The sequence below is a fragment of the Phymastichus coffea genome, unplaced genomic scaffold (assembly GCF_024137745.1).
Source record: "Phymastichus coffea isolate CEN01 unplaced genomic scaffold, Cenicafe_Pcof_1.1 PCOF00003, whole genome shotgun sequence".
NCBI classification, from domain to species: domain Eukaryota; kingdom Metazoa; phylum Arthropoda; class Insecta; order Hymenoptera; family Eulophidae; genus Phymastichus; species Phymastichus coffea.
The window spans coordinates 1424655-1450679 of NW_026706814.1; the positions used below are offsets into that span (position 1 = coordinate 1424655).

The 26025-nt window shown below is 36.8% G+C and overlaps 1 protein-coding gene across 1 annotated transcript in view; it reads left to right on the forward strand.

The window, feature by feature from the left end:
* LOC131665443 (ubiquitin carboxyl-terminal hydrolase 7) overlaps positions 1 to 26025 on the forward strand; it is a 957589-nt gene that overhangs the window by 329536 nt on the left and 602028 nt on the right. Inside the window, exon 8 of the mRNA XM_058937325.1 lies at positions 10283 to 10454. Within this exon, the coding sequence (XP_058793308.1) occupies positions 10283 to 10454 (172 nt within the window). The remainder of the gene's footprint in view (positions 1 to 10282; positions 10455 to 26025) is intronic.

Here is a 26025-nt window from a genome sequence, read left to right on the forward strand (position 1 = left end):
TATTTTCAGTGGTGCTTGTATCAATGAGCAGGGACTGGGAATCGAACCCGGACCTACCGGGTGCGAGTCCGTCGCTCTACCGACCAAGCCATTGCAGGCCTCTATAAAATAAACTTATAAATACAGTCAGCTTAAGTCTATCCATATGTTATCCCGGCTATTATTAAACGAATAAAATTATAAATTACGATCGAGAAAGCAAAGCTCGGGATCCGAACCCGAGCAAAATTATTGTTGACGCGCGATCGGGACGGGGAGCCCGATAGCTTGAGAGCCCCCGAGTCAAAGGTCGCTCGGCTGCAAAGAAGGCCCGTATGCGGTGCAATTCGCCTCCCGCGAATTATCACTTCAAACATACATTTAAATAATCAAAAAAAAAGATATTTTTAATTTATCAAAATAATAATAATTCTCTACAGGCATCATTTATTACCATGGCTCGAATTCAACTGGACTGTATACCGAATTTTGTTGAATTTTGAGGTCGATCAAATACTATTTAGTCGTCATAACAAAAGGAGAGTAAAAATTCAAAAAATGTCACGCAAGGATATAAAAAGTCAGATTCTATGAAGGTACTGCTATAACTATGTACAAACATTAACATTAGAGTAGTTTTTAGTCTAATGAACGGTTTATTCATATAAAAACAGATAAGTGTTAGTCAAAAATTTTGACCTTTTATAGTATATTACTATATCATATAAATTAGATATCTGCGGCATTTTGTTTAAATGAAAATTAAGGGTAGTTTATGCATACCAGTCTACTTTAGTATTCAACGTCATTCCAAATGAAAGAGTACTATTATTGATGAATTTCATTTTCAGTTTTTTTAGAAAAAAAAAATATTTTTCCAATCACAACTACCCCTACCATAGATAGGAGATGCAACCCCTTGAATATTGGTACGGTGCATAATTTTGTTGACTAGTAACAATCAATTTTCAGTTGAATTTGGAAATTTGTTGTGTAGAAGTAGAGATACCCTGAAACATGTTCATTAAAGATTAATTTGAGGTGTTGTTTTCACCCCTTTAAAACATTTATCACTGTATTAAATAATGTTCATCTCTTCTTTTTCTGAAAATTTATAATCGACCAAAATTCCATTGAAATCTACGGCACTTTACCCCAATAAGAATGAAAATTATCTCAGGATAGTTTACTCCTTATACCATATAACAACAAAAAAAGCCGAAATACGTGTACTTTAGTTTTCAATGTCCTTTAGGACAATATAAGTTTCGATGACCTTGGATTAAATTTTTATTTTTCCGAGACAAAAATTCAAGAAAAAAATAACTTTCGCCATCTTGAAAAATAAAAGATGCCATTCCTGCGGACCTTGGTGTGCTATATGATATTTTTATTCAGTAACAAACATTTACCAGTTGTTTTCAGAAAAAAATCGTGTAGAGGAAAGAAGTTATACTGAAATAACGGTTTTTGATGTTTAACTTTGAGGGTAGTTTTTTCCCCTTTTAACCGTTTATTAGCACATAAAAAAATACGTGTCGCTTTTTTTTTGTTAAAAAAATACACATATCAGTTTCATTGGAATCGGTTCCACGCACTTTCCTTGCCTTCCTCGTGAGTGTTAAAATGAAATGCCGTTAATTTCTGTAAGTACTCACCCGTTGTTTTGTGTATGAAAGAATTATTCGATTTCTTCCAAAATTCGTATTCCGCAGTAATTTTTCCCGCTTTTTTAGAATCTAACCTCAGAATGAATATATCTGGCGCCATTTTTTTTCAAAATAGTGTCCAAACACTAAAAAACAGTAAAATAATTTTTTTTTCACAAATAATTATACTTCTTAACATGAACCCCTTAAGGCCTAATTGTAGTACTCTAAAATCCGTGGCATATTATATTTCTGTGAAAGATAGGACCAATTGCGAAGTGAACCAGAGAAGACTGAGAAAAATCCACAATCATTAAGAACTTACATAATAATATCAAAAGCAAATTTTTAAGGATTATTCATGGCTATACTTGTAGATACCAAACTAGCATCTGATGGAAAAATAAAGAGTTCAGGACTTTGTAATGTAAGATTAATACCAAAGCTCAGCACTTCCGGTCTCGAGCTCGAGCGGGAAAGACGCATGTGAGACGTGAGCTGCAATCTGAGTAGTGAAAATAAGGCAAAACTGAGCAAAAATAGTTGAAAAGTGAAGTGGCATACCGAGAAAGAATGGATCTAGCAACCTAGTGAAAAGAAAGTGAAGGAAGAGAGAAGATAAGAAGAAGAGGAGTGAAAATAAGAGGAGCAGCAAAAGTGAGGTTATGGAAGCAGCAAACATGGATGCGGAGGCGGGTGCGGGAGAGCAGGGGACGCTAAGGAGGGGCAGAGGCAGGCCCAAAAAACAGGAAAACGAGAAGAAAGGCAACAAGAAAATTGACATAAGAGCGTACTTGCAGAAAGAAGAGGAGAGCAACGAAGCTGGGTTCGCGAAAAACGACAAAATCACGCGTTCACCACCGAGGAAGGCTGACATAAGGATCAGCAACAAAAAGGAAGAGAAGCATTGTGAGATAGTGCAGAAGACAGAAAGTAAAGGGGAGGTCAGCGACGATGAAGATGAGGAAACCGAGCAAGAAGAGGATGACGGGAAAGACGTGGAAGAGGCGCAGGAACCAGAAGGTAAAACAGGTGAGGTCGATAAGGAAGAAAACGGAGAAAAGATAGAGAAGAACAAGGATGGGAGAGGAGGGAGAAAGAGCACGAACACGAGAGACGATAGCAGCAACAGCGAAGGAGAAGAATTAAAGGAACTACAAAGAAGAATAAGGAAAATGGAAGAGCAGAGGAGGATAGATGAGCAAGCAGCGGAACAAGCAAAGGAAACGGTGAGAAGGGCAGTTGAGAAGCTTGACGAAAAATTGGCAGAGATGGAAAAACGAATGGAAGAAAGAATGAGAGAGCAAGAAGAGAGGTTAGAGGCGAAAATAAACAAACCGAAGAGAAACAGTAGGTGTAGGAGGGAGGAAGGAGAAAGGGAGAACGAGAGCGTAGAGAACGAGAGCAACGAGGAACAAGAAATGGAAGAGGCACAGCGACCAGACGACGATCAGCAAGGAACTAGGGATAGCAGCAACGCGGAAGGAGGAGAAGAGCCAAAAGTAAACAAACCGGACGCAATGAAATTAGGAGAGTACGAATATGAAATGAAGGAGAAAAGGAGCAGGAAAAACAATGTATTTATTAGAGGAGTAAGGAATTCGGGAAAAAGATTAAAAGAAGAAATAGAAGGAATAATATTAGGAACTACAAGGAAACAGTACAATATAGAAAAGATGAAACCCTTAAGGGGAGGATTACTACTGACCTTCGAACACTTTAGAGAAAAAATTGAATTTATGGAGCAAGCGGAACACTTTGAAAAACTAGGAATAAGAGTAGAAGAAGAGAGAACACCTAGAGAAATAGAAGTACAGGAATGGATTGAAACGATAGCAGAGCATGAAAGGAAGAAACATAACCAAGTGTAAGTGGGTTACTTAAAAATAAAAATAAACGGGAGGATGAGCATATGGGACGAAAGAAGAGGAAATATAGTGGAGACAACAGAAAGGATGTTTTTTCCGATCAGGAGAGAGGGAGAGGAGCAGCTGGAGAGGAGAAGAAGGCCACAGCAGGGAAACAGGGAGCAGTACCACGGCAGAGAACAGAACGAATGTAGAAGCAACGATTTCAGAAGAGAAAACCGGCAGTTTGGCAGCAGAGGAAGATGGCAAGGAGAAGGAGGGACCAGCGAGTGGAGCAACGGCGGACGAAGAGACTAGCGAGCAACGAGGGGTAGGTTGTAAGTGCGTAGCGTGGAATATAGCAGGGAGCAAAAATATATTAAAGTGCAGAGACTTTCTGAGTAAATTCGATATTATTTTGTTACAGGAAACGTGGGTAGAAGGAAGTAAAGAACAAAATTTAATCAAAAAATTGAACAAAAAGTATAGATGGGAAACGAAAGCAGCCGTTAGGGTAAAAACGAGAGGCCGGACTAGCGGGGGGGTTTTGGTGGGGATTAAGAAGGAGCTAGGCAAAAACGCGGAGTTTAAGGAATGGGAATGCGGGGTAGTGATAAGAAATATTCCGTTAGGTAAAGAAAAAATTGATGTAATAACGATTTATAATCACGCGAAAATTAACAAAATGATTAAGAAGCTTAAAGAATTGATAGAGGGGAGTCCATTTGACAAGAAAAAATTCATTATAGCAGGGGATTTTAATGTAAGGGTGGGGAACGAGCAAATAAGTAAGGGTAAAACGAGAAATTCGGAAGATAGAAAAATGAACAGAGAGGGAACAAAATTACTAGAAAGCTTGAGATATTGTAATGCGGAGATAAAAAACGGATGCACGGAGGGGGATAAAGGGGGGAGATCTACTTTTATTGGGGATACGGGCTCATCGGTCCTCGATTTTGTGGTAGAAGGGGGGACAGGTTTAACAGAACTAGTAACGAGGATGGAAATAGTAACAAGGATAGAAACAGATCACCTGCTAGTAATTTTCGAGATAGGGAAAGAAGACCAAAGGGAGGGGGAAAGGGAGGGAAGGACAGAAAAAGTCACAGAAAGATTCATATGGAGGAAAGAAAAAGCAGAAAAATATGAGGATTTGATGGGGAAAAAATGGAGGGCGGAGGAGCTTAAGGGGAAAACAGCACAGGAAAAATGGAACTTATTGGTAGAGAATATAAAAACAACAGCCGAGGAATTAAAATTGAACTGGAACGGAGGAGGAGGGAGGGCGAGCAGAAACAAAAAAAGCGAAATAGGGGAACAGAAAAAGAAAGTTTGGAAATGTTTGGATAAGTGAAGAGAAGAAAGAACAGAGGAGAAGAGGGAGGGGTGGAGAAGCGAGAAGATCAAATTGAAAGAGATGATAGCAAGAAAGATAAGAAAGAGAAACGAGGGAAAAATTGAAACTATGGCAGCATGCAGGGACATGGGGGAATTTTGGAAGGTAGTGAATAAAGAAAGACCGAGGAGGATCAGAAGGGGGGAAACCATTAAAAAAGAACAGTGGGCGGAACACTTCAAAAATTTACTTGGAGCAACAAGAGAGAGAAATAATAGTACGAGTAGGGAGGAAAACGCGAACAAGGAGAGAAACGCGAACGAGGGGGGAGACGCGAACGAAAAGGTGGAAGAAGGGGAAGCAGAGAATATTTCAAACAGAAGGATAAAGGAAAAGGAATTTAGGGTAACCTTAAAACAAATGAAAAACGGGAAAGCAGCGGGGCAGGACGGACTAACGATCGAATTTATAAAGGGGCTACCGGATAGTTGGACAGAAACAATAATAGAAATTTTTAATGAACTATGGGACACGGGCGAAATTTTAAAAGGTTGGGAGATAGCGAGAATATATCCGATATTCAAAAATGGAAACGAGGAAGAGACTAAAAACTGCAGAGGGGTGTCACTTCTTGACGTGAGCTACAAAATATTAGCAAAAATAATGGCAGGAAGTATTAGGGAGTGGGCAGAGAGTAAAAATATATATAGGGAAAGCCAAGCAGGATTCAGAGGGAAAAGGGGGACGAGAGAGCATATCTTTGTAATGAACTCGATTATAGGCAATAAGCTAAAGCAGAAGGGGGGAAATTATATCTAGGTTTTATAGATTTCTAAACCGCGTTCGACAGAATAAACAGAGCAAAAATGATAGAAAAAATACAAAAGAAGGGGGTAAGAGGAAAAATGCTGCAGATGATAAAAAAGATATACAAAAATACTTTGAATGAGGTAATAGCTAAAGAGGGACTATCAGAGCGCTTCGAGACGTCCCAAGGGGTTAGGTAGGGATGCCCCCTGAGCCCTAGCTTATTTTGTTTATTTATCGACGATATAGATAATATCTGGGAAGAGAAAAAAGTAGGAGGAACGGTAGTGGGGGGGAAAAATTCTACTGTTTAAAGTTCGCGGACGACATAGTGATATTGGCAGATAACGACGAGGGGCTGAGGGAAATGTTGAGGAAAACGGAGATTTTTAGCGACGAGATAGGGATGGAAGTTAACACAGAGAAAACCAAGTTGATGATTTGCAGTGATGAAAGATTAGGTAGGGAGAGGGAATTTACTTACAAGGGCAAAAAAGTGGAGGTAGTTAAAGAATTTAAATATCTGGGGTACTGGTTTACGCAGAAAAACGGGAATTCAACACATATAAACGAAATAACAGGGAAAGTAACCAGAGCAATCAACGCGACATGGGGAATCGTAAAAAGAGCAAAAATTGAAAACCTAAAAAAAAGGCTTTATCTTTTTGACAGCTTAATAAAAGCGGAGTGTTTATATAGGGTAGAGATCTGGGGGTGGCAAAAATGGGAAAATCTTGAGAGGGTACAGAGGAAATTTTTAAAAATGGCTATGGGATTAAATAGTAACACACCAAATTATATTGGAGCCATGGAAGCAGGAAGAACGTCGATGGAATTACAGACTGCAAGGAGAGCAATGGGATACTTGGCAGAGATAGTATAAATGGAGGAAGGAAGATGGACAAAAATATGTCTGAGAGAGGAAGTGAGAGGCATACTAAACAAAAATCCGACGAAGTGGGGAAGGAGAGTACAGAGGTGTTTAGAAGGAGTAGGGAATGGGGAAATTTTAAAAATGATATGGGACAAAAGAGAGACAGAAGAAGTAAAAGGTAAAATAGAGAGGGGACTGGAAAGAAAAGTAGAGCAGGAACTTCAAAGCTTGTGGGGTAAAATAGATGGGTGAAAATACAACGGGCTTTACAGAAAATTAAAAGAGACGGTGGGAGAAGAGGCGTATTGGGAAGAGAGCAAGGTTCCAGGGGGGGGTAAAAGAGCAATAGGCGAGAATAAGGTGTGGGAATGTGGGCAGAGAGCAGGCGAAAGGGTATAAAGATAGTAAGTGTAGAATCTGCGGAGAAAAGGAAGAAAACCTAGAGCATATGATTGAATGTAGTAAGGCAAAAGAGGAAATAGGGGGAAGGTGGGTGAGGGAGTTAGAAAATCAAAAAATTACTGGCAGGAGAGAAGAGAAAGAGAATAAACTAATTAGAACCTTAAAGGGAAGCCCGAATAGAGCAAGATGCAACTATATTTACATGTTCGAGAAGTTGGCTAAATCGAGGGGTGATGAGGGGTATCCTGAGTAAGAGTAGAAGCGAGCTTTTGAAAGGGAGGGTAGGAGAGAGGGAAAGTATGCGAGCGCGAATCTTGAGATTATAACAATAACACTATATTATTATAGAAGTAGCAGACGTAGTGTTTAAGTGTTAGTTGTAAGTATAGATGTAAAAGTGGAACATTATGTAAAAGGCCGTGAAGGCTGTACATTGAGCAATAAAAAAAAATTATTATTACCAAAGCTCAGTCCTTTATATAAAGTTTTAGGCTTTTTAATTTACAAAATATTTTTTAAGAAAGTTGAAATTTTAATCTTTAAAAACAGAAAAAAAAGCGTTACACAACAAGAAAAATACAAAGTTAATAGTTTCTATTCTCTATTCGAAAAATTAAAGTATCATATTTAAAAATAGCTAATGAATTAAAATTATAAAATAGCCAGTATTTTATTAGGTCAACAAAGAGCCACAAAGTATTCATGTTTCCTTTGTAAGTTATACTTAAAATCAACATTAGATAGAAAAGGTTTGTTAAGAGTCTGTCAGGCAAGCTTATTCCAAGATTTATAAACATTGTTAAATTATCTTATTTCTAGTCATTGTGTCACCTTTATTAAATATTAAATTCAACTTTTTAAAACAGCTACTCAAGCAATAAAACCATTAGAAAGTAATGTTTTAATGTATGTATGAGATAAGTTATGCGATATTGTTAAATAAAAAATCAATTGAAGTTTATTGAAGGTTCTCAAAAAAAGAAAACCGATAAAGAATGATAAATTGGAAATGATTATGCTAAATAAGGTAATAGGTTATAATTGTTACGAAGAAATTAATACAAAAATTAGTGAGTTAATAAAGATCTTATTTTTAATGCATTTAACGATTTATTTCCTGCATTAACATATTAATTTTCTGAAAATCTGAATTAGAGGTAAGATAAGAGATAATACTAAAACTTTAGAGACTTTAAAAAAAAACATAGAGGAGTCTGGTATGTGAACAAATCAGACTATTGTCTTTAAAAAGAGGCATATGAAATACATGCAAAAAAGGAAATAGATAGTAGATGGATGTTTACGTAGATATTTTATGAATAAATGAACATGTTACAACTGAATTTGGAATTCGTATTCTGATCAATAGTTCAATTATAAAAATTAATAATCATGAACAACGTGTACTCTTGTTTGCAAAAGATCTAGAAAGAGATCTTATTTTATGTACATTTGATGTATATTTTTTTAAGAACCAGCAATTGTCTGATATCATGTTTACATCCCAAACACCGTGATATCTTTTTTCCAACTCTTTCAAATCTTGGTGAAATTTTTCACCTTGTTCCTCACTGAAATCCCCCAGATATTTTAGGAAATAATTTTGGGAGTTTTACAATTGATTGCCGACAATATTTTTATCATTTCAAATACTACATGTTTCAACCGTTTCCTTTTCGCTACCTAATTTTTTCAATTAAAATTTTAGAGGAAATATCGTTCTTTGAAATAGAAAAAAAGCTTAGATTTCTTGGGGTTTGGCTTTGGGGTTAGCCTGCCGTGTGTGTAAGGAATCTAGGGTTCTTGAGGTTTGAATTGGACGTTAACCTGTCGGAGTGTAAAGAGATCATATTATTTGTGACTTTGAATGTTCGCAACTCTTGTTTCATGCATATTTTACGTTATTGGATAACTCAGTAATTGAAGTTCGTGATGTGACGCAAAAGACATTTTGAATTTGTTGACTGTTTAAGGTTGTAAGTGTTGCCTGTGTAGATTACATTATTAACTGGAATTTTTAGATCATATGAGCCGCTTATTTTGAAAGTGGCCTAACTCCATTCATCTTCAAATCAAGATATTAAAAGTTTTGCGTTAGAATGAATTTAAAAATATACGTTCAATTAATTCGGAAAACTTATGTGTAAAAAATGTATCGTATTTTCTCTGAATATAAGCAATCTGAAGTGCGTCACTGATAAATAACATGAAGTTGTACATGTAACCATTGTAAGCAGCAGAAAATTGAAAAACGGAGTTAGGTCACTTTCAAAATAAACGGCTCATATATGAATTATTAATCTATTTTTGCACACCCCAGATCATTTTTTATGTACTTTATACTACCATTGGAAACTCCTATTTTTTTTTATTTCAAAGAACGATATCTCCACTTCAAAAATTTTAATTGAAAAAATTAGGTAGTGCTTTTTTAAGCAGACCACTTGCCCTTTCGGATATTATTTTCAGTTTTTGACTAAAATGGAAATTACCGATGTAAGGAACGTTCAAAAACGAAAAAAAAAATAGTCTCTTTTGCACTTTTAGGTTATGATATGATGTTTATTAAAAAATAATAAACGGTTTCTATTACGGTTCTACTAGCAAAAGATTTTTAATTCAAGTAAAAATATAAATGACACTGAATCGTCGAACTGGCAAGGTACGGAGCTCTAGATATAAATCATTCAAGAGAACTTGTAAGACCTGACTTTTCAAGTGTATGCAAGGCCTTTAATAATCGATCATTTTTCGATATCTATAATTAAAGTAGTACATTGCTTGCTACATCGTTATTTGCTGAGTACAAGATTTTTTCTGCAGTACATTCGCTTGTAGTGAGAGTTCATACGAGTTCAATGATTTCCTGTGGACATATACAAAATTTTGATTTCTTAAGAGCTTGAATTTCGGAATCGTATGCGTGATGTTAAAAGATGCAACTACTCGTAAAAAAATACGATGTGAGACGTAACAGATATTTGGATATTACATAATACTTCATTGCATGAAAAAATGATTTTAGGTAAAACTCTTGTGACTCTTATTCATATCAGTTCATTTTTTTTACAAAATAATTAGTGAGAGGAGAGCGAGATATTTTAATACAATAAATTATTTTTTTATGATTCAAATTTTCATTACCTTATTCTTAAATTTATATATTGAAATTTCTCAAAAGTCGAAATACTTATCATGAAATAAAATGAACTAATTTTTAGTTGTAATAACTTTAATTTAGTTATAAGAATTAATTTAAATGGTATTTTTTCAATTTCTGAAAGTAATTGTTAAATTTGAATGACTAATTATTCTACAGATAAAATCTTTTCTATTCTATTATCGATTCAATATTTAATCATCATTTCATATTATTTATATTTTTCAGTTGCTTGATAAGTTAGAGAGTAAAATGAAAGGGACATGCGTGGAAGGCACTGTTCCAAAGCTCTTTGAAGGTAAAATGACGTCTTTTATAAAATGTAAAAATATCGATTACACATCAACAAGAATGGAAACATTTTATGATATACAACTGAACATAAAAGGGAAAAAAAATAGTAAGTATTAAAAATATCAGTTAATAATTCACTATTTAAGTTTCTCGAGAAAAATATTTAATTTTAGCTTATCTTTGATACTTTTTCATAATAATAAGGCAATGAAATATGCATCGGGAAAGTTGGGAATTCTTATTATTGCCCGGTAATCTATCTAGACAAAAATGAATACATTTTAATTATTTATTCCAATACAACTAGATTTTTAGATACTATTTACGGTGGACCGTCTGGAAATAAAGTCTAACTTGTATAGGAGATCTAAAATGAATACAATGATTATACCACCTATTCATAATTTTTATGAAACTTATGAAGTTCTAGTTTTGATTTTCCTTACCATTTTAATTTGTAATCAACGACGAAATTAATAAATTATTTTTAAGCGATTATTGCGGTTCTGAACAGAGGTTCTGTAAACAAAGAGGCGAGAAAGCATGATTTGAGAAGAAATACGAGGTGTGTTCAAAAAGTAAGGTGACTTTGTATTTTTAAGAAAAAATATTTATTTATTCATCAATATTTATGTTGTCTCCTTCAAAGTAATCCCCCTCAGATACAATACACTTATGCCAACGGTTTTTCTAATCCTCAAAGCACTTCTCATAAGCACTTTTCGGTATAGCCTTGAGCTTTTCCAGCGATGCAGTCTTTATCTCTTCAATCGTTGCAAATCTCTGTCCTTTCATAGGTCTCTTTAGTTTTGGGAACAAGAAAAAGTCACATGGGGCCAAATCCGGTGAATATGGTGGCTGAGGCATGATTGTGGTATTGCTTTTGGCCAAAAAATCTCTCACAAGCAAAGATGAGTGAGCAGGAGCATTATCGTGATGCAAAAGCCATGAATTGTTTTTGAAGTGTGGCAGATTTGCCAGCTACCCCGCCGGCCACATTAACGATGGAATTGCTTATCGGGCATTAATTCTAATAATTAGGCTTAAAAGGGAATTGGCAGGCTGACCAGCCACCGATTCACCTTCACACTCGCTATTTGTTGTTGTGCCGCTCGTAGTCTATCGGCGTGATATCGCCGTCTTGTAAACCTATTATTGACGAATAAAGGATTAGTGTGTTAATCCGCTGATGTGTTTATTCGCCGCTGTGTCACTTCTCATCCCGAATTCTGAAACGTGCGTTTAACGTGGTTTTGCTCGATACGTTATTCAGTCGCGGGAACGTCTATTGCTTACCGAATCTTCGAAATAAATAATTTGTGCGGATGACCGCGAGCTACCTAAGCGGGAACGGCCGATTCTCCGTTACATTGTAAATATTGCTTTGATATACTAGTAGTACGAGGTTACTTAGATTTTGTCTCGGCTAATGGTGCATATTATATTTTTTTTTCTTTTGTAATCATTCGTATTTATGTATCAACAGTTTAGTTTGCTGAGTGAATGCCTAATATTAAGATCATGCCACAGTGATTTCAAACCCGACTCTCTTCGTATCCCGAATTTTAGTTTACGTGCGATTGGTGCATACACCCGGTGCATTATTCAGTCATTAGAGCATTTACATCTCTCGAATTCGCCCTTTTAACACTAAACCTACAGACATATTACACATACCTATTTCTACCGAGTCGCAGTCAAATCACCGCTTTTGAAATAAACAATTACAGTCTTTTCTAGTTGATTGTAATTAATACAGACTTTAGCATAAACAACAAACACAAAATAATTATTATATAATAATTAAAAACATTTATTTTTCGGATTTTAGGAGCAGTTATTTGACCACTCTGGTAGGTTTAGTGTTGAATAATTTATGCTGACAGCCGCGAACATTCTGATTGGTGTCGGCCGAATTACTCCGATACGCAGTAATGTTATGAATAATATTGAAAGAACACCAAATAAACTTATGAAAATTTTGCTAAATAATTGTAATAATATATAACTTTCTCTTTCTATGAAAGAATACTTTCTTCGGAAGTAATTAAGTATTTTATCAGTCTAACAAATGAATTCATAAGTTCAAAAAATATTACTAGAGATAAGTTAGTTAGGCTGAAAATTAACAAGACCTTTACACTTCGAATTCATCGATACTTTGCTACCAAAGTACGAGGGGAGTCAATTAGTCTTTACAAAAAGAAGGAATAAAAAGTTTTGCGTATGTAATTTTTTTTTATTTTTCAACATAATCTCCTTAAAGGTCGATAAATTTTATTAAACGGCCTTCCAGTTTTTTTAAGCAATCAGAAAAATATGATTTCTGAAAACCCTCAAAATAGGCATTTGTTTCGGCGATGACTTCTTCATTCGCCGTGAATCGTTGTCCGGCAAGCCATTTTTGAGGTTAAGAAATAAGAAAAAGTCACTGGGAACCAGATCAGGCGAATATGGTGGATGGTCAATTAATTCGAACTTTAAATCGTTAATTTTTGCCATCGAAACTGCAAACGTGTGAACTCGAGCATCGTCTTGAAGAAAGAGGCATTTTTTTGTTCAAGTGACGACGTTTTTCTCTGATTTTTACTTTCAGCTAAACTAATAATGACGCATAATATTGTCCACTGATTGTCTGGCCCTTTTCCAAGTAGTCGATATAGATGATTCCATACACATCACAGAAAACCGTGGCCATAATCTTGCCAGCTGACTTTACTGTCTTTGCCTTCTTTGGGGCTGGTTCTCCTGCGGTAATTCATTGTTTGGACTGTTCTTTGGTTACAGGAGTGTAGTGGCGTACCCATGTTTCGTCTACATTTATGAGTCGACGCTAAAAGTCTTCCGGATTACGATGTATGCGTGCCAAAAGAGCCTCAGAGGTGACCACGCGGGTTCGTTTGTTTTCAATAGTGAGCAAATGCGGTACCCATCTTGCTCATATTTTTTTCATCCCTAATTTTTCATGCAAAATTGAAATGATTGTACCCTTTGATATCCCTGTGGCCTCAACTGATTCTTACAATTTTAATCTTCTATCACTCAACATCATATCGTGGATTTTGTTGACCATTTCGGGCGTACTCACTTCTATGGGGCGTCCTGAACGAGGTTCATCTTTTGTTGTTATACGGTCGCGTTTAAATTTATTTACCCAGTTATAAACAGTCTTAAACACAGGGTCAGACTTGCCATGAACGGCGTTGAACTCAACTGTGATTTCTTTTGGTGTAAGGCCTTTCAAATGAAAATGTTTTATCACCGCTCGAAATTCTGTGTTTTCCATTTTTCAAATAAACCAATAACTTTTTGTTCAACCAACGCTCACAAAAAAACGTCTTAATGAATCGAGCTGAAACTTTGTATGATATTTAGTTAGTAGTATTGCTTGCCAAAAACATCATAATTTAAGCATGACAAGCGCCATCTCTTGGATTTTGTAATACTTATTGACCTCCCCTCGTATGTAAAAAATTTGACAGAGGAATGAGGTATCTCAGTATTATAAATAGCAACAATTTCAAATTTAGAGAATAGATTCCAAATAAAACCAAATTACTAATAGATATGATCAGCAGATAATTTAGTATTGCCATCCAAGAAATGAACTTAAGTGGAGGCTGTTAACTATTACGTCTTATGTCACTATTTTCATCATTACTCACTTCCACGAGGTCTGTCCGGAAAGTATCGGGCCTACGTTTATATCTTCGCGCCATAGTGTTCGAGTGACCTCTAGCGAACAGAAAGGTCAACAGTAAAGCCTCATGAATCTTTTGGTTACTTACTGACACCTGCCGGACGTATAGTTCATGTGCCGCGTGTCTGTGTTTACAGTACCTTTTTCGCGTTCGTCGGATTTTGATATTGTCAAAAATGATTGAACAATAAGATCAACGAATTTGCATCAAATTTTGCTTTCAACTTGGAAAAACGAGTTCGGAAACTATTGAAATGATGCAACAGGCCTTCGGAAGCGAGTGTATGAGCAAAACACGAATAAAAGAGTGGTATAAACGGTTCAAGGATGGTCGCACTTCTGACGATAGTGATTCTCGTTCTGGCCGACCTTCGACGATAAAAATCGCAGATAATATTGAGCGGGTGCGACTTGCAATCGAACAAGATCGTCGTATGACTGTGCAAGAACTAGAAGAAGACCTTGGGATAGCAAAAACTATCATTTCAGAAATTTCAACTGAAAATTTAGGAATGAAACGCGTGTGTGCCAAATTCATCTTAAAATTGCTCACAGCAGAGCAGAAGAACATTCGCTTAGAAATCGCTTTGGACAATCTTGAAATGGTCAATAACGATGATAATGTACTTAGCAAAGTTATTACAGGTGATGAATCATGGGTTTTTGGTTATGATCCTGAAACAAAACAACAATCTTCACAGTGGAAGCATTCTGAATCGCCAAGACCAAAAAAAGCACGTCAAAGTCTGAGCAATGTTAAGTCAATGTTTGTTTTTTTCGATTGTGAAGATGTTGTACATCACGAATATGCACCAACAGGTCAGACAATTAATAAAGAATACTACGTTCAAATTTTGAAACGTTTGCGTGACGTAGTAAGCAGAAAACGGCCGCACTTTTGGGAAAGTGCTGACTGGCTTCTCCATCACGATAATGTGCCAGCGCATTCATCCAATCTTGTGCAGCAATTTTTGAGCAAACACAATATCGCATTGCTTCGACAACCTCCATACAGTCCCGACATAGCCCCTTGTGACTTTTGGCTGTGTCCAAAACTAAAAAAACCACTCAAAGGACACCGATTCAATGACAAAACAACGGTTGAAAACAATGCGACGAGTGTACTTAAGGCTATCCCTAAAAGTGAGTTCCTGGACTGTTTTGAAAAGTGGAAACATCGATGGAATCGTGTTATTCAATCAAGTGAGTATTACTTTGTAGGATGCCACCCACCAGATGATAAAGAATAACGCTAGCACGAAAATATAAAGGTAGGCCCGATACTTTCCGGACAGACCTCGTATTAGTTCTAGCTTAAAATTCTAAGTTTCATATATTTTGTTGTACCAGCTTTATAACGGTCTAATAGTATTTCGAGGGACCTACATTTTATCTCTTACCTCATCACTAATTATCCTCTCTCACCCTCCACTAAGTCGGCAGCATTGATTGATGAGGAAGATCTACCTATACGAGAGGTGTTCAAAAAATAAGGTAACTTCTCAATTTTCGCGGACTACGTACATTCAAGTTTTAAATTTTTGTTGTTGTGTTGGTTCACCCGCCACTATCATATATTCACAATTTTGACTATATAACACGTGTTGTTTTCTGGCACAGGCGTTAGAGGTTAGAAGTGTTTGGTGTGCTAGATGATTTTCTTCTATCAAAAAAAAATGGAGCAAAGAGTTTGCGTTAAATTTTGTGTGAAAAATGGAATCCAGTGCTCTAAAGCTCTTGAAATGTTGACAATAGCATACGGTGAGTCTACTCTGAGTAAGATAATTATATATAAGTAGTAACCTGTTACAAGAAGGCCGAAAGAATGTCAAAGACGAATCTCGCCCTGGACGTCCCAGCACATCAACAACAGATGAAAACGTTGAAGTAGTGAAAATAATTGTATTAAACAATCGTCGAATCACTATCAGAGAAGTTGCAGAAGATATGTTGGCATATCGTTTGGTTCATGCCATAATATTGTTTCCGATGTATTGGGCATGAGACGTGTTTCAGCGAAATTCGTTCCAAAATTGCTTAATTTCGATTAAAAGAACCGTCGCATAACCATCGCTCAGAATATGTTGAATGAAGTCAACGAAGTTCCTGATTTTTTCAAAAGCGTTATAACTGGTGATGAATCGTGTGTATATGATTATGATGTCGAAACTAAAGTCCAATCGTCTAAATGGAAAACCCCAGAAGAGCCAACACCCCAAAAAGTACGCTGAGTTCAATCAAATGTCAAGGTTTTACTCACTGTCTTCTTTGATTACCGTGGCGTAGTTCATCAAGAATTTTTACCACAAGGTCGTACGGTCCATAAGGAATATTATCTTGAAGTTATGCGTCGTTTGCGAGAAGCAATACGCAAAAAACGTTCGGAACTTTGGAAAAATAATTCGTGGATTTTGCATCACGATAATGCATCTGCTTATTCATCGTTGCTTGTAAGAGATTTTTTGGCCAAAACCAACATCACAGTCATGCCTCAGCCAACATATTCACCGAATTTGACTCCTAATGATTTTTTACTTTTCTTAAAAATTCAGAAACCCATGAAAGGACATCGATTTTCAACGATTGAGGAGATGAAAACTGCATCGCTGAAAGAACTCAAGGCTATACCTCAAAATGATAATTGGAAAATGCGATGGCAAAAGTATATTACATCTAACGAGGATTACTTTGAAGGGGACAACATAAATATTAACGAATAAATAAATATTTTTTAAGAAAACCATAAAGTCACCTTACTTTTTGAACACCCCTCGTACTCCTATTAATTTGTTGGTGCGGACGGAAATCAAATTTTATTTTAATTCGCATATTGGTCGTGATGTCACCGGCGAATTTCATCAGTGGTTCAAATTTCATCAGTCAATTATGTCGATTTAATTTAACTGACTACTTGTCGCTTATGAGTACGCCTATGGGATGGTAGCAGTAGCATACATGTATTTCCAATTTTTCCTTTGTATGTTACACATAATAAGTCGCATACTTATTATCGCTAGGTATTTTGCAGTATACATTTCATTTTCGCTCATTTTCATAATAGTCATAGTTCAATTTTCATTTTCGTAGCACCCTCATCATTAAGTTTGCATTCGAATTAGTATTTGTATTTAAATCCTAGTTCGCTCGCTCTCATATGGTTTGTTTCCTTTACTCTTGTTTAGTCTGTCTCGCTCGCTTTCGTTTAGTCTGTCTCGCTTACTCTCGCTCAGTCTGTTTCGGCGCCTCAAAATGGCTGCATTCGCTCCCGCGTGTGAAACTCGTGTTTCGCTGTCGGTCTTTGGAGCGCCTCCTGGAGGCGCCCCCTCGATTGTTTGTCGCATGTATACATCCGGATGTTCGCCAGTGATCAGCAGAAGTGTGTGTGGCACTCAGGGTGTCATCGATGGGGCGCGGCAGCCTGACACAGCAGATTGCTGGCTGCCACTTCGTCTACGATTTCCTAGTCGCCCCAATTATAATAGCTTCTCCAGAGTATCTGTAATTGTGCCCTGGTATATAACGTGTCTGTGGATTTCATTCGCATTCATTTTTGTTGCATTTTTCTGTCGGTTTTCCGTGTTTTTCTCCAGCCAGCAAGACGTGGTCGGGAGTGTGTGTATGCGTGCGACACATGGATTCGAAAAAATAAAGCACCCCAAAAGGTGAGAGGCTATTGGACTGACGAAAATGAAATACCCCGGAACGTGAGAGGTGAGGGGACTCATGCAAATAAAGCACCCCAGAATGTGAGAGACAAGGGGCGTGACGAAAATATAGCACTCCGAAAAGTGAGAGGTGGGGGCACTCGCGAAAATAAAGTACTATTAGGGCGCGAATAGGGCAATTTTATTTTATACGGGGCGGCAAGGGACGGGGATGGCTTCTCTGAGGCGTTGCAAATATTGCAACACTCTCAGGCAAATCCTTGTAATGCACCGCATTACAACTTAAATCAATTATATATCGATGAAAAGAAAAGATATTCCAAATCTGAAAAATGGTTTTTGAAGTGTAAGGATGTTACTTTATGAAGGTCAAGCTCATTTGAGAAAAAAGTTTATTTACGATGTTACATAACCAAAATATAGCTAAAACGTGTATTAAATAAATTAAAAATACTCTACCCATAGGATTGTCAAATTAAGATGTATACCTAAATTTCAATTCCTACTGTAGTCAAAATATTAACTGACAAAACAGAAGATGTATGTTACAAATCACTTATTATTTATATTAATTTCGTACTCTTGTAGTCTCTCGCGTTATTGAGTGAGATTTCTTTTGAAATTAACTCAAGTGAATATTGTAACGGGGGAGTTTTTCCGGGGCGCGAATAGAAATCTCGCCCGTTAGAGGAAGGATATTCCTTGCGCTGCGAGGCTGACCTCCACCTCGATCAGCTCGTTCGGATCAGCTCGATCTTCTGACCTCTCGCCCTAGAGCCCGAGAAAGCCCACACGTGGAGGACACGTGCGGCGATTCCGGGTTGCCTAATGACTCAATGTCGGGCAGGTTCTGTTATGGGCGATAAGAGAGGAAAACCAAAGGGAGTTCGAAAGGAAAAGTCTCAGCTAGTTCTCGAAAGATTTACAGATTTATTTTCCTTTGCCGCGTTAGATCATACAAAGGTAACGCCGTGGCCGAGAGATTTCGCAGGGTATATCGCGCTCGCGATGAGAGAGAGGAAGACGCGCACCATCTAATTTCGCTTTCTGTCCGCGCTCATTTACAATTAACGTCGGGAACTTACGCTGCGGGGTCGAGTTGCTGCTGCCAAGGGTATCCTCGACGGTATTCGCGAGTTGCATTTAGAGATGAATTATATCTTTTTTTCAAAATAGACTTATGCTCTCTTCATCTCAATATTCGGCTTCCGGCCCTTCCTCTCGGCACGCCTTCCAGTCAAGATTTTCCCTGCCCGGGTTCGCAGTTGCCCGCGATCCTCGACTGTTGCCTCAGATCGCTCTGGGCAACTGGCAGTAATAGGCAGCGAATGACCTTCCCCTGAGGCGTGATTCCCAGCGACCTTAGAACCACCGAGTTTTCTCGCAATATCGGTCGAGAAGCTCCTTCAATTTCCAGTGCACTCACTCATCACTCTCGTGTTTCTTGCCCGCAGGTCCGGACTTAACTAATCGTACGCATTCCTCACTCCTAATCGCTCTCTTTCCCCTTCCCCTTATTCCTACTGTCTCGTGCTACGCGTGCCTAACACGCGCTGGTCGGCGCCCTAATCTCTCTCCTCTCTCCCACTTTTTCACTCGTCCGTCTCGCGGGCGCTTCTCCTTCTCTGGTTTGTTTTCACGGCTTTTACGTCGCCCCACGCGATAGAGGCGCTTATGTTTCACCTTTAACGAGTGACACTCGTTACAATATATAGATATATATATCAATCAAATTAAATTCTAAAATTATTGATAATATATAATTGTAATATGGATATTTAAAATCAAATTTATGAAATAATATAACTATTTGTAATGGCATTAAGGAAAGACAGTCTCAGCCTTAGTTCCTCATTGTGCGAAGTGTCTCGTGAGCAGAGCATAAGTCTATTTTGAAAAAAAGATATAATTCATCTCAACATTCTCGTAGTGTTTTATGAGTGTTCTATGTGTCGAACGTAAATTAGAATAGGAGAGAAAATGTTTGCATAGCTAATCACAAGACAGAACAAATTCATTTAGAAGCTAAGTTTATTCGATCATAAGCGCTCACTTTGCAAAGCTAGGAGAAAATATGCCTAGTATGTGCAAAATCGAGCCTATTTATAACAGATCTCGAGGATTCATTTACGCTGGATAGCCCTTTTTACGTAATTGATTTTTTTACGTTGATTTTTTTTGTATTCGCGCCGAGCGTTAGATCGCGCCAATATTCGAATCTTCTTTCTCTCTCTTTCTCACCGAAAATTATTTAATTGTAAATCCTATTCGCGTGCGTCAGTTTTTCGGCCCGACAAAGACTGTAGAGATTTTTTGTTAATAAAATCTGTTAAACTTATTCGCCGATTTCGTCATATAATTTCCTAGTAGTTTAAGCAATTGAAAAAGGCTTAGGTTTAATCCGATTACAGCTAGGGGATTAAGTGGATTAGGAGTAAAGTCGCTTACACTTAAAACTCATCGAGTGTCACAAGGCACGTGACTTAAGGTGAGTTCAACTCCGCTTGATCGAAGACAACTAAGTTAAGTCAGCTGACGTTAAGGCGAATACACGTATTAACATTAACATACGTGTTAACAGAGCGGCGGTTTGCTCTGCATCGTGGGAGTTTTCTCTTAAATAAATTTCTCATTTTGTAGATTTATCCCCCCGTTACAGTTTATAAATAACATCAAATTCAGAAATTAAAATAGCTGTTTGGAACGTAAACAGTTTAACTCAACGAAGTTTTGAAAAAATAACTTTTTTAATTATTAATAATATTAATATAATAATAACACAGGCCAAAAATTTTTAGAACCTGAAACCAGACGGTATATTTAATAGATTTTTATGCGCTGATTCTGAATTTGGGCTCAGAATTGCTCTATCACCTCTATCAGATATCTTAACCTAAGAACGTCAAAAACACGCTCTTTTGCTATATTTGACCATCTGTAACATGACGAAGGATTTTTTCTGCGTGTGCATTTATAGGCATGAGAAGTGAATATTGAGTTTCGTGTCATTATAAGCCTATAGTAGAATGTTCAGATCCAAAATTTTTCAAACGATCATATCTCCGTTGAAAAAATTATAAAATTAATTTTGAATAGTACATTTTGTAGTCTAAGAGTTGTTCTTTTAGGCACTTTGATCAAAATTGCGCAGAAAAAATCCTTTGTTATGTTACAGGTGGTTAAATATAGCAAAAAAGCGTGTTTTTGATGCTTTTAGGTTAAGATATCTGGAAAACCAAAGGTGATAGAACAATTCTGAGCCCAAATTTGGAATCAGCGTATGAAAATTTATGAAGTCGTTGTAATTATATACAGAGCTCGGCACGTACTTTTGCTCACCCTAAGGCAAAATTTCGTAGAAATTACAAAACCGCTCACTATTCTTTTACACAAAAACGTAAATTTTTCTTGGAATAAAGAGCACCAACAAACTTTCGAAAAATTGAAAAAGTTACTATATAAAGCACCCATTTCATAATACCGTAAATTCAACAAACCATATATAGCAAAAACAGACGCCTCAAACTATAGTTTAGGTACCGTACTTTTATAAGGCGAATTAGATACGGACAGATCGTTAGATTAGATACGGTCAGATCGTATTGCATACGCTTCTAAAATTTCGAATAAAGATGAATAAAATTACGAAACCTGCGAAAGGGAACCCCTCGCGATTAAAATGTTCAGAATATATTTATTTGGAAACAAGTTCACGGTAGTAACCAACCAGAAACCATTGCTCCCCCTAAACTCTGCTAACAATAACAGTAGAGTACAGAAGTGGAGATTAAAACTGGTTGACTACGACTTCGATATAATTTATCGGCCAGGCAATGAAAACGGGCCAGCCAATTGCCTATCAAGGAATCTTGTAGAAACCCAGATATTAATAAATAAATGTTACCCAGAAAGAAAATAAATGTCAAAAATACGTCATCGCGATTCTTAAATAACGACACTAAAATAAAAATTTTGAACGATCAAAGAGTCCAAATGAAAAATAAAGAGAGACCTCAACATAAAACCAGTAGCACGAGGAAATCGCAAACTATGAAAAATGACGATTCAATAGGAAATATTGACAATCACGTGAACAACTCAAACAAAAACACGGTTTATAGCAAACAATCAATCTAAATTCGTAATGATAATATAGTACATATAGTGTCGGAAAACAAACAAAGCCTCGATCTAAATACGAAATATATAATAGATTCAAAGAATTTAATAATTAACCCCGTACTATCTAAAAACGAAATAAATATCTTGAATATTGCCAAACTTTAAAGTTTTATATCTCAGCGAAAGAGTCATAGAATAAGAAACTTGACGCAATTTTAAAGGTAATAGCAAAAGCTTTAAGTATATTGAAGATAATATTATTTGTACTAGAATTAAGTTTTTATTCTTAAAAAAAGAACATAAAAAATTTCTTTTTTTTGCTGATATACAAATTGCAACGGTAGTCGATTCAATTAATCGAACCGTTCGCGATTCTGATTTTCGCGCGTTAGTTCTAAGTATTGAGAGAGAGAGGGGGCGCGCGATCTTTTGAATTAGCAGTTACGTCTCAGCTGTTATTTGTGTAGTACCGCCAAAATAGTTTAGCACAGTGTTCCAACGATTTGCCAATAAAAAAGTTGACTTGGATTTTGGATACGTGTGCAAGGGTGAGCGAGGAAGCAGCGACAGTAGCAGCATCACGGAAGCAGCAGCAAAAGCAACAGCTATTGTACAGCAGATTTGCAATCGAGGCAGCACAGCTGATTCTGATCTGAGGAGCACCTTTAATTTGCTTCAACAATTACGGCTGATCACCTCCCTTAATTATCGCGTGACAAAATACATTTGGTATTTTGTCCAACCGTGTTAGCGTTAATTTTTTGTATTCGCGTCGAGCGTTAGATCGCGCCAATATTCGTATCTTCTCTCTCTCTCTTTCTCACCGAAAGTTATTTAATTGTAAATCCTATTCGCGTGCGTCAGTCTTTCGGCCCGACAAAGACTGTAGAGATTTTTATTAATAAAATCTATTAAACTTATTCGCCGATTTCGTCATAATTTTTCCTAATAGTTTAAACAATTGAAAAAGGCTTAGGTTTTAATCCGATTACAGCTAGGGGATTAAGTGGATTAGGAGCAAAGTCGATTACACTTAAAACTCATAGAGTATCACAAGGCACGTGACTTAAGGTGAGTTCAACTCTGCTTGATCAAAGACAACCAAGTTAAGTCAGCTGACGTTAAGGCGAATACACGTATTAACATACGTGTTAACGGAGCGGCGGTTTGCTCTGCATCGTGGGAGTTTGCTCTTAAATAAATTTCTCATTTTGCAGATTTACCCCCCCGTTACAAAATTTATTTATTTGCTACACAATCCAAGCAAAATTAAAAGGTGGAATGTTTGTCTTTAAAATAAAAGCAAGAGATATAGCTTTTTTTTATAAAAAAAATTGTTTTTTTTTCATCACTTCATATCTCGATTACTGTGCATTAAATAAAAAAATTTTAATAGAAAAGTTGTTTTTTTTTTGTAAAGAATACAAAAAAGAAGTGAAAAATAAGATCTGGAAAAAATTTTTTTATTTCATTTTTTCACGTTAGCCATTTATTTATTTTTCATATTCTTTATTTTTTTAATATTTAATTATGATCAAAAGTCTCAAACAAATTTTCAATAATAAATTTTCAGTTAAGTTTACCAATAAATGATGTAACGGGGGGATAAACCTGCAAAATGAGAAATTTATATAAGAGCAAAGTCCCACGATGCAGAGAAAACCGCCGCTCCGTTAACACGTATGTTAATACGTGTATTCGCCTTAACGTCAGCTGACTTAACTTGGTTGTCTTCGATCAAGCGGAGTTGAACTCACCTTAAGTCACGTGCCTTGTGATACTCTATGAGTTTTAAGTGTAATCGACTTTGCTCCTAATCCACTTAATCCCCTAGCTGTAATCGGATTAAAACCTAAGCCTTTTTCAATTGTTTAAACTATTAGGGAAAATTATATGACGAAATCGGCGAATAAGTTTAATAGATTTTATTAATAAAAATCTCTACAGTCTTTGTCGGGCCGAAAGACTGACGCACGCGAATAGGATTTACAATTAAATAACTTTCGGTGAGAAAGAGAGAGAGAGAAGATACGAATATTGGCGCGATCTAACGCTCGACGCGAATACAAAAAATTAACGCTAACACGGTTGGACAAAATACCAAATGTATTTTGTCACGCGATAATTAAGGGAGGTGATCAGCCGTAATTGTTGAAGCAAATTAAAGGTGCTCCTCAGATCAGAATCAGCTGTGCTGCCTCGATTGCAAATCTGCTGTACAATAGCTGTTGCTTTTGCTGCTGCTTCCGTGATGCTGCTACTGTCGCTGCTTCCTCGCTCACCCTTGCACACGTATCCAAAATCCAAGTCAACTTTTTTATTGGCAAATCGTTGGAACACTGTGCTAAACTATTTTGGCGGTACTACACAAATAACAGCTGAGACGTAACTGCTAATTCAAAAGATCGCGCGCCCCCTCTCTCTCTCAATACTTAGAACTAACGCGCGAAAATCAGAATCGCGAACGGTTCGATTAATTGAATCGACTACCGTTGCAATGAATAAATAAATAAATAGAAATAAATAATTTCTAGAAACTTTTATATAGTAATACAAACTTATTATTTATTATCATATTATTATTATGTAAATATAATTGAAATTTTTTTGTAATAAAACAAAATTTTACAAAAATAATATAATACTTTCAAAGTAACGAAAATATAATTTTTCATAACATAAATGGCTAGCGTGAAAAAATGAAAAAAAAATTTGTTCCAGATCTTACTTTTCACTTTATTTTTGTATTCTTTACCAAAAAAGAAACAACTTTTCTATTAATATTTTTTTATTTAATACATAGCAATCGAGATATGAGCTGATGAAAAGAAAAAACGATTTTTTTATAAAAAAAAACTATATCTCTATATAAAAAAATCAGAAAAGAGTTCTGTCCATTTTATTTTAAAGAGAAACATTCCACCTTTCAGTTTTGCTTAGATTTTTAATGATTCGTTGATTTGCGCAGCAAATAAATAAATTTGATATGGGAAAAAAAAGAAATATTTTATGTTCATTTTTTAAGCATTGTAACGGGGTAATACCGTTTAATTATATTTTATTCGCGCAATTAAACCAAAGGGCGAAAGTAATTATCTATGCTCAAAATGCAGTCCGGAGAGCATGTGAAGACGGGCGTCAGTCAACCAGTAATTCTAATTAACCTATAAATAAATGAGTGGAAGCTATAAGGAGTAAGCGAGTCGAAAAACACTTGTTAGTAACACGAACTGAATCTTTTATTATTATTCGAATACTACATAAGGTCGGCCCGCGCGTTTGTTTACATCGACGCTCGCTCATCGACAACGCACAATGTCGGGACGTTCGCTGCGCTTTGTTGACAGCGCTATTACATGCACGCTTCGGAAACGATAATTTATTTGTTAACCATGCAACCGCGATCGCGAGATTAAGCTGGCCAGCTTACCTTATTATTGCAGGCGTACGGAGAAAACGACAGTCACACACTGCGCGGAATTGTTTTCGTTTGTCTTTGCCGGTCGCGAATGCGCGCACACACGGTTTCGCCCTCGATGGCGGAACCACACACACTCTGCCGGTCTCCTGGAGGTCTGCGCTTCCTCGCTGGCTCAGGCCTCTCCCCTGGGCTGCTGAAGGGCACCTTGACGACAGCGGTCACAGCTAACTGGTACTGATCTGTGCGTCCTTCTTTTTAATGTGTTGGCGTTAACAGCACGTAGATCGTTGATAGCGAAACGAAAGCGGGCGAACTCAATGGTAGTCAGTGCTTCACTAGTTCGGTTTCAATCGCGCGCGTTCCGTCTGCTCGCGTGCCGAATTCCTTCGTTACGTATTTCGTCCCCCCGGTAGGTGCTGCCCTCCCAGGCAGCAATTAAGTTAGGTTATCAGCGCTAATTTGACGTTTACCGTCACAGCATAAAAACTTCATTCCAGTACAAACAATATTATCTTCGCGTTACTTAAAGCTTTTGTTATTACCTTTAAAATGGCGTCAAGTTTTTTATTCTACGACTTTTTTTTGCTGAGATAAAAAAGTTTGGCAAATTTCGTCTCAGGGTGGGTAAAAGTATGTGCCGGGCACTGTATGTCTAGTTTCAGGACTTTTGTAAAATTTTATTGGCCTGTGTAATAATGGAAACTCACTTCACACACAACATATTTTGAAAATACCGAAATATTCTATAAATAATACGTATCATTCTGAC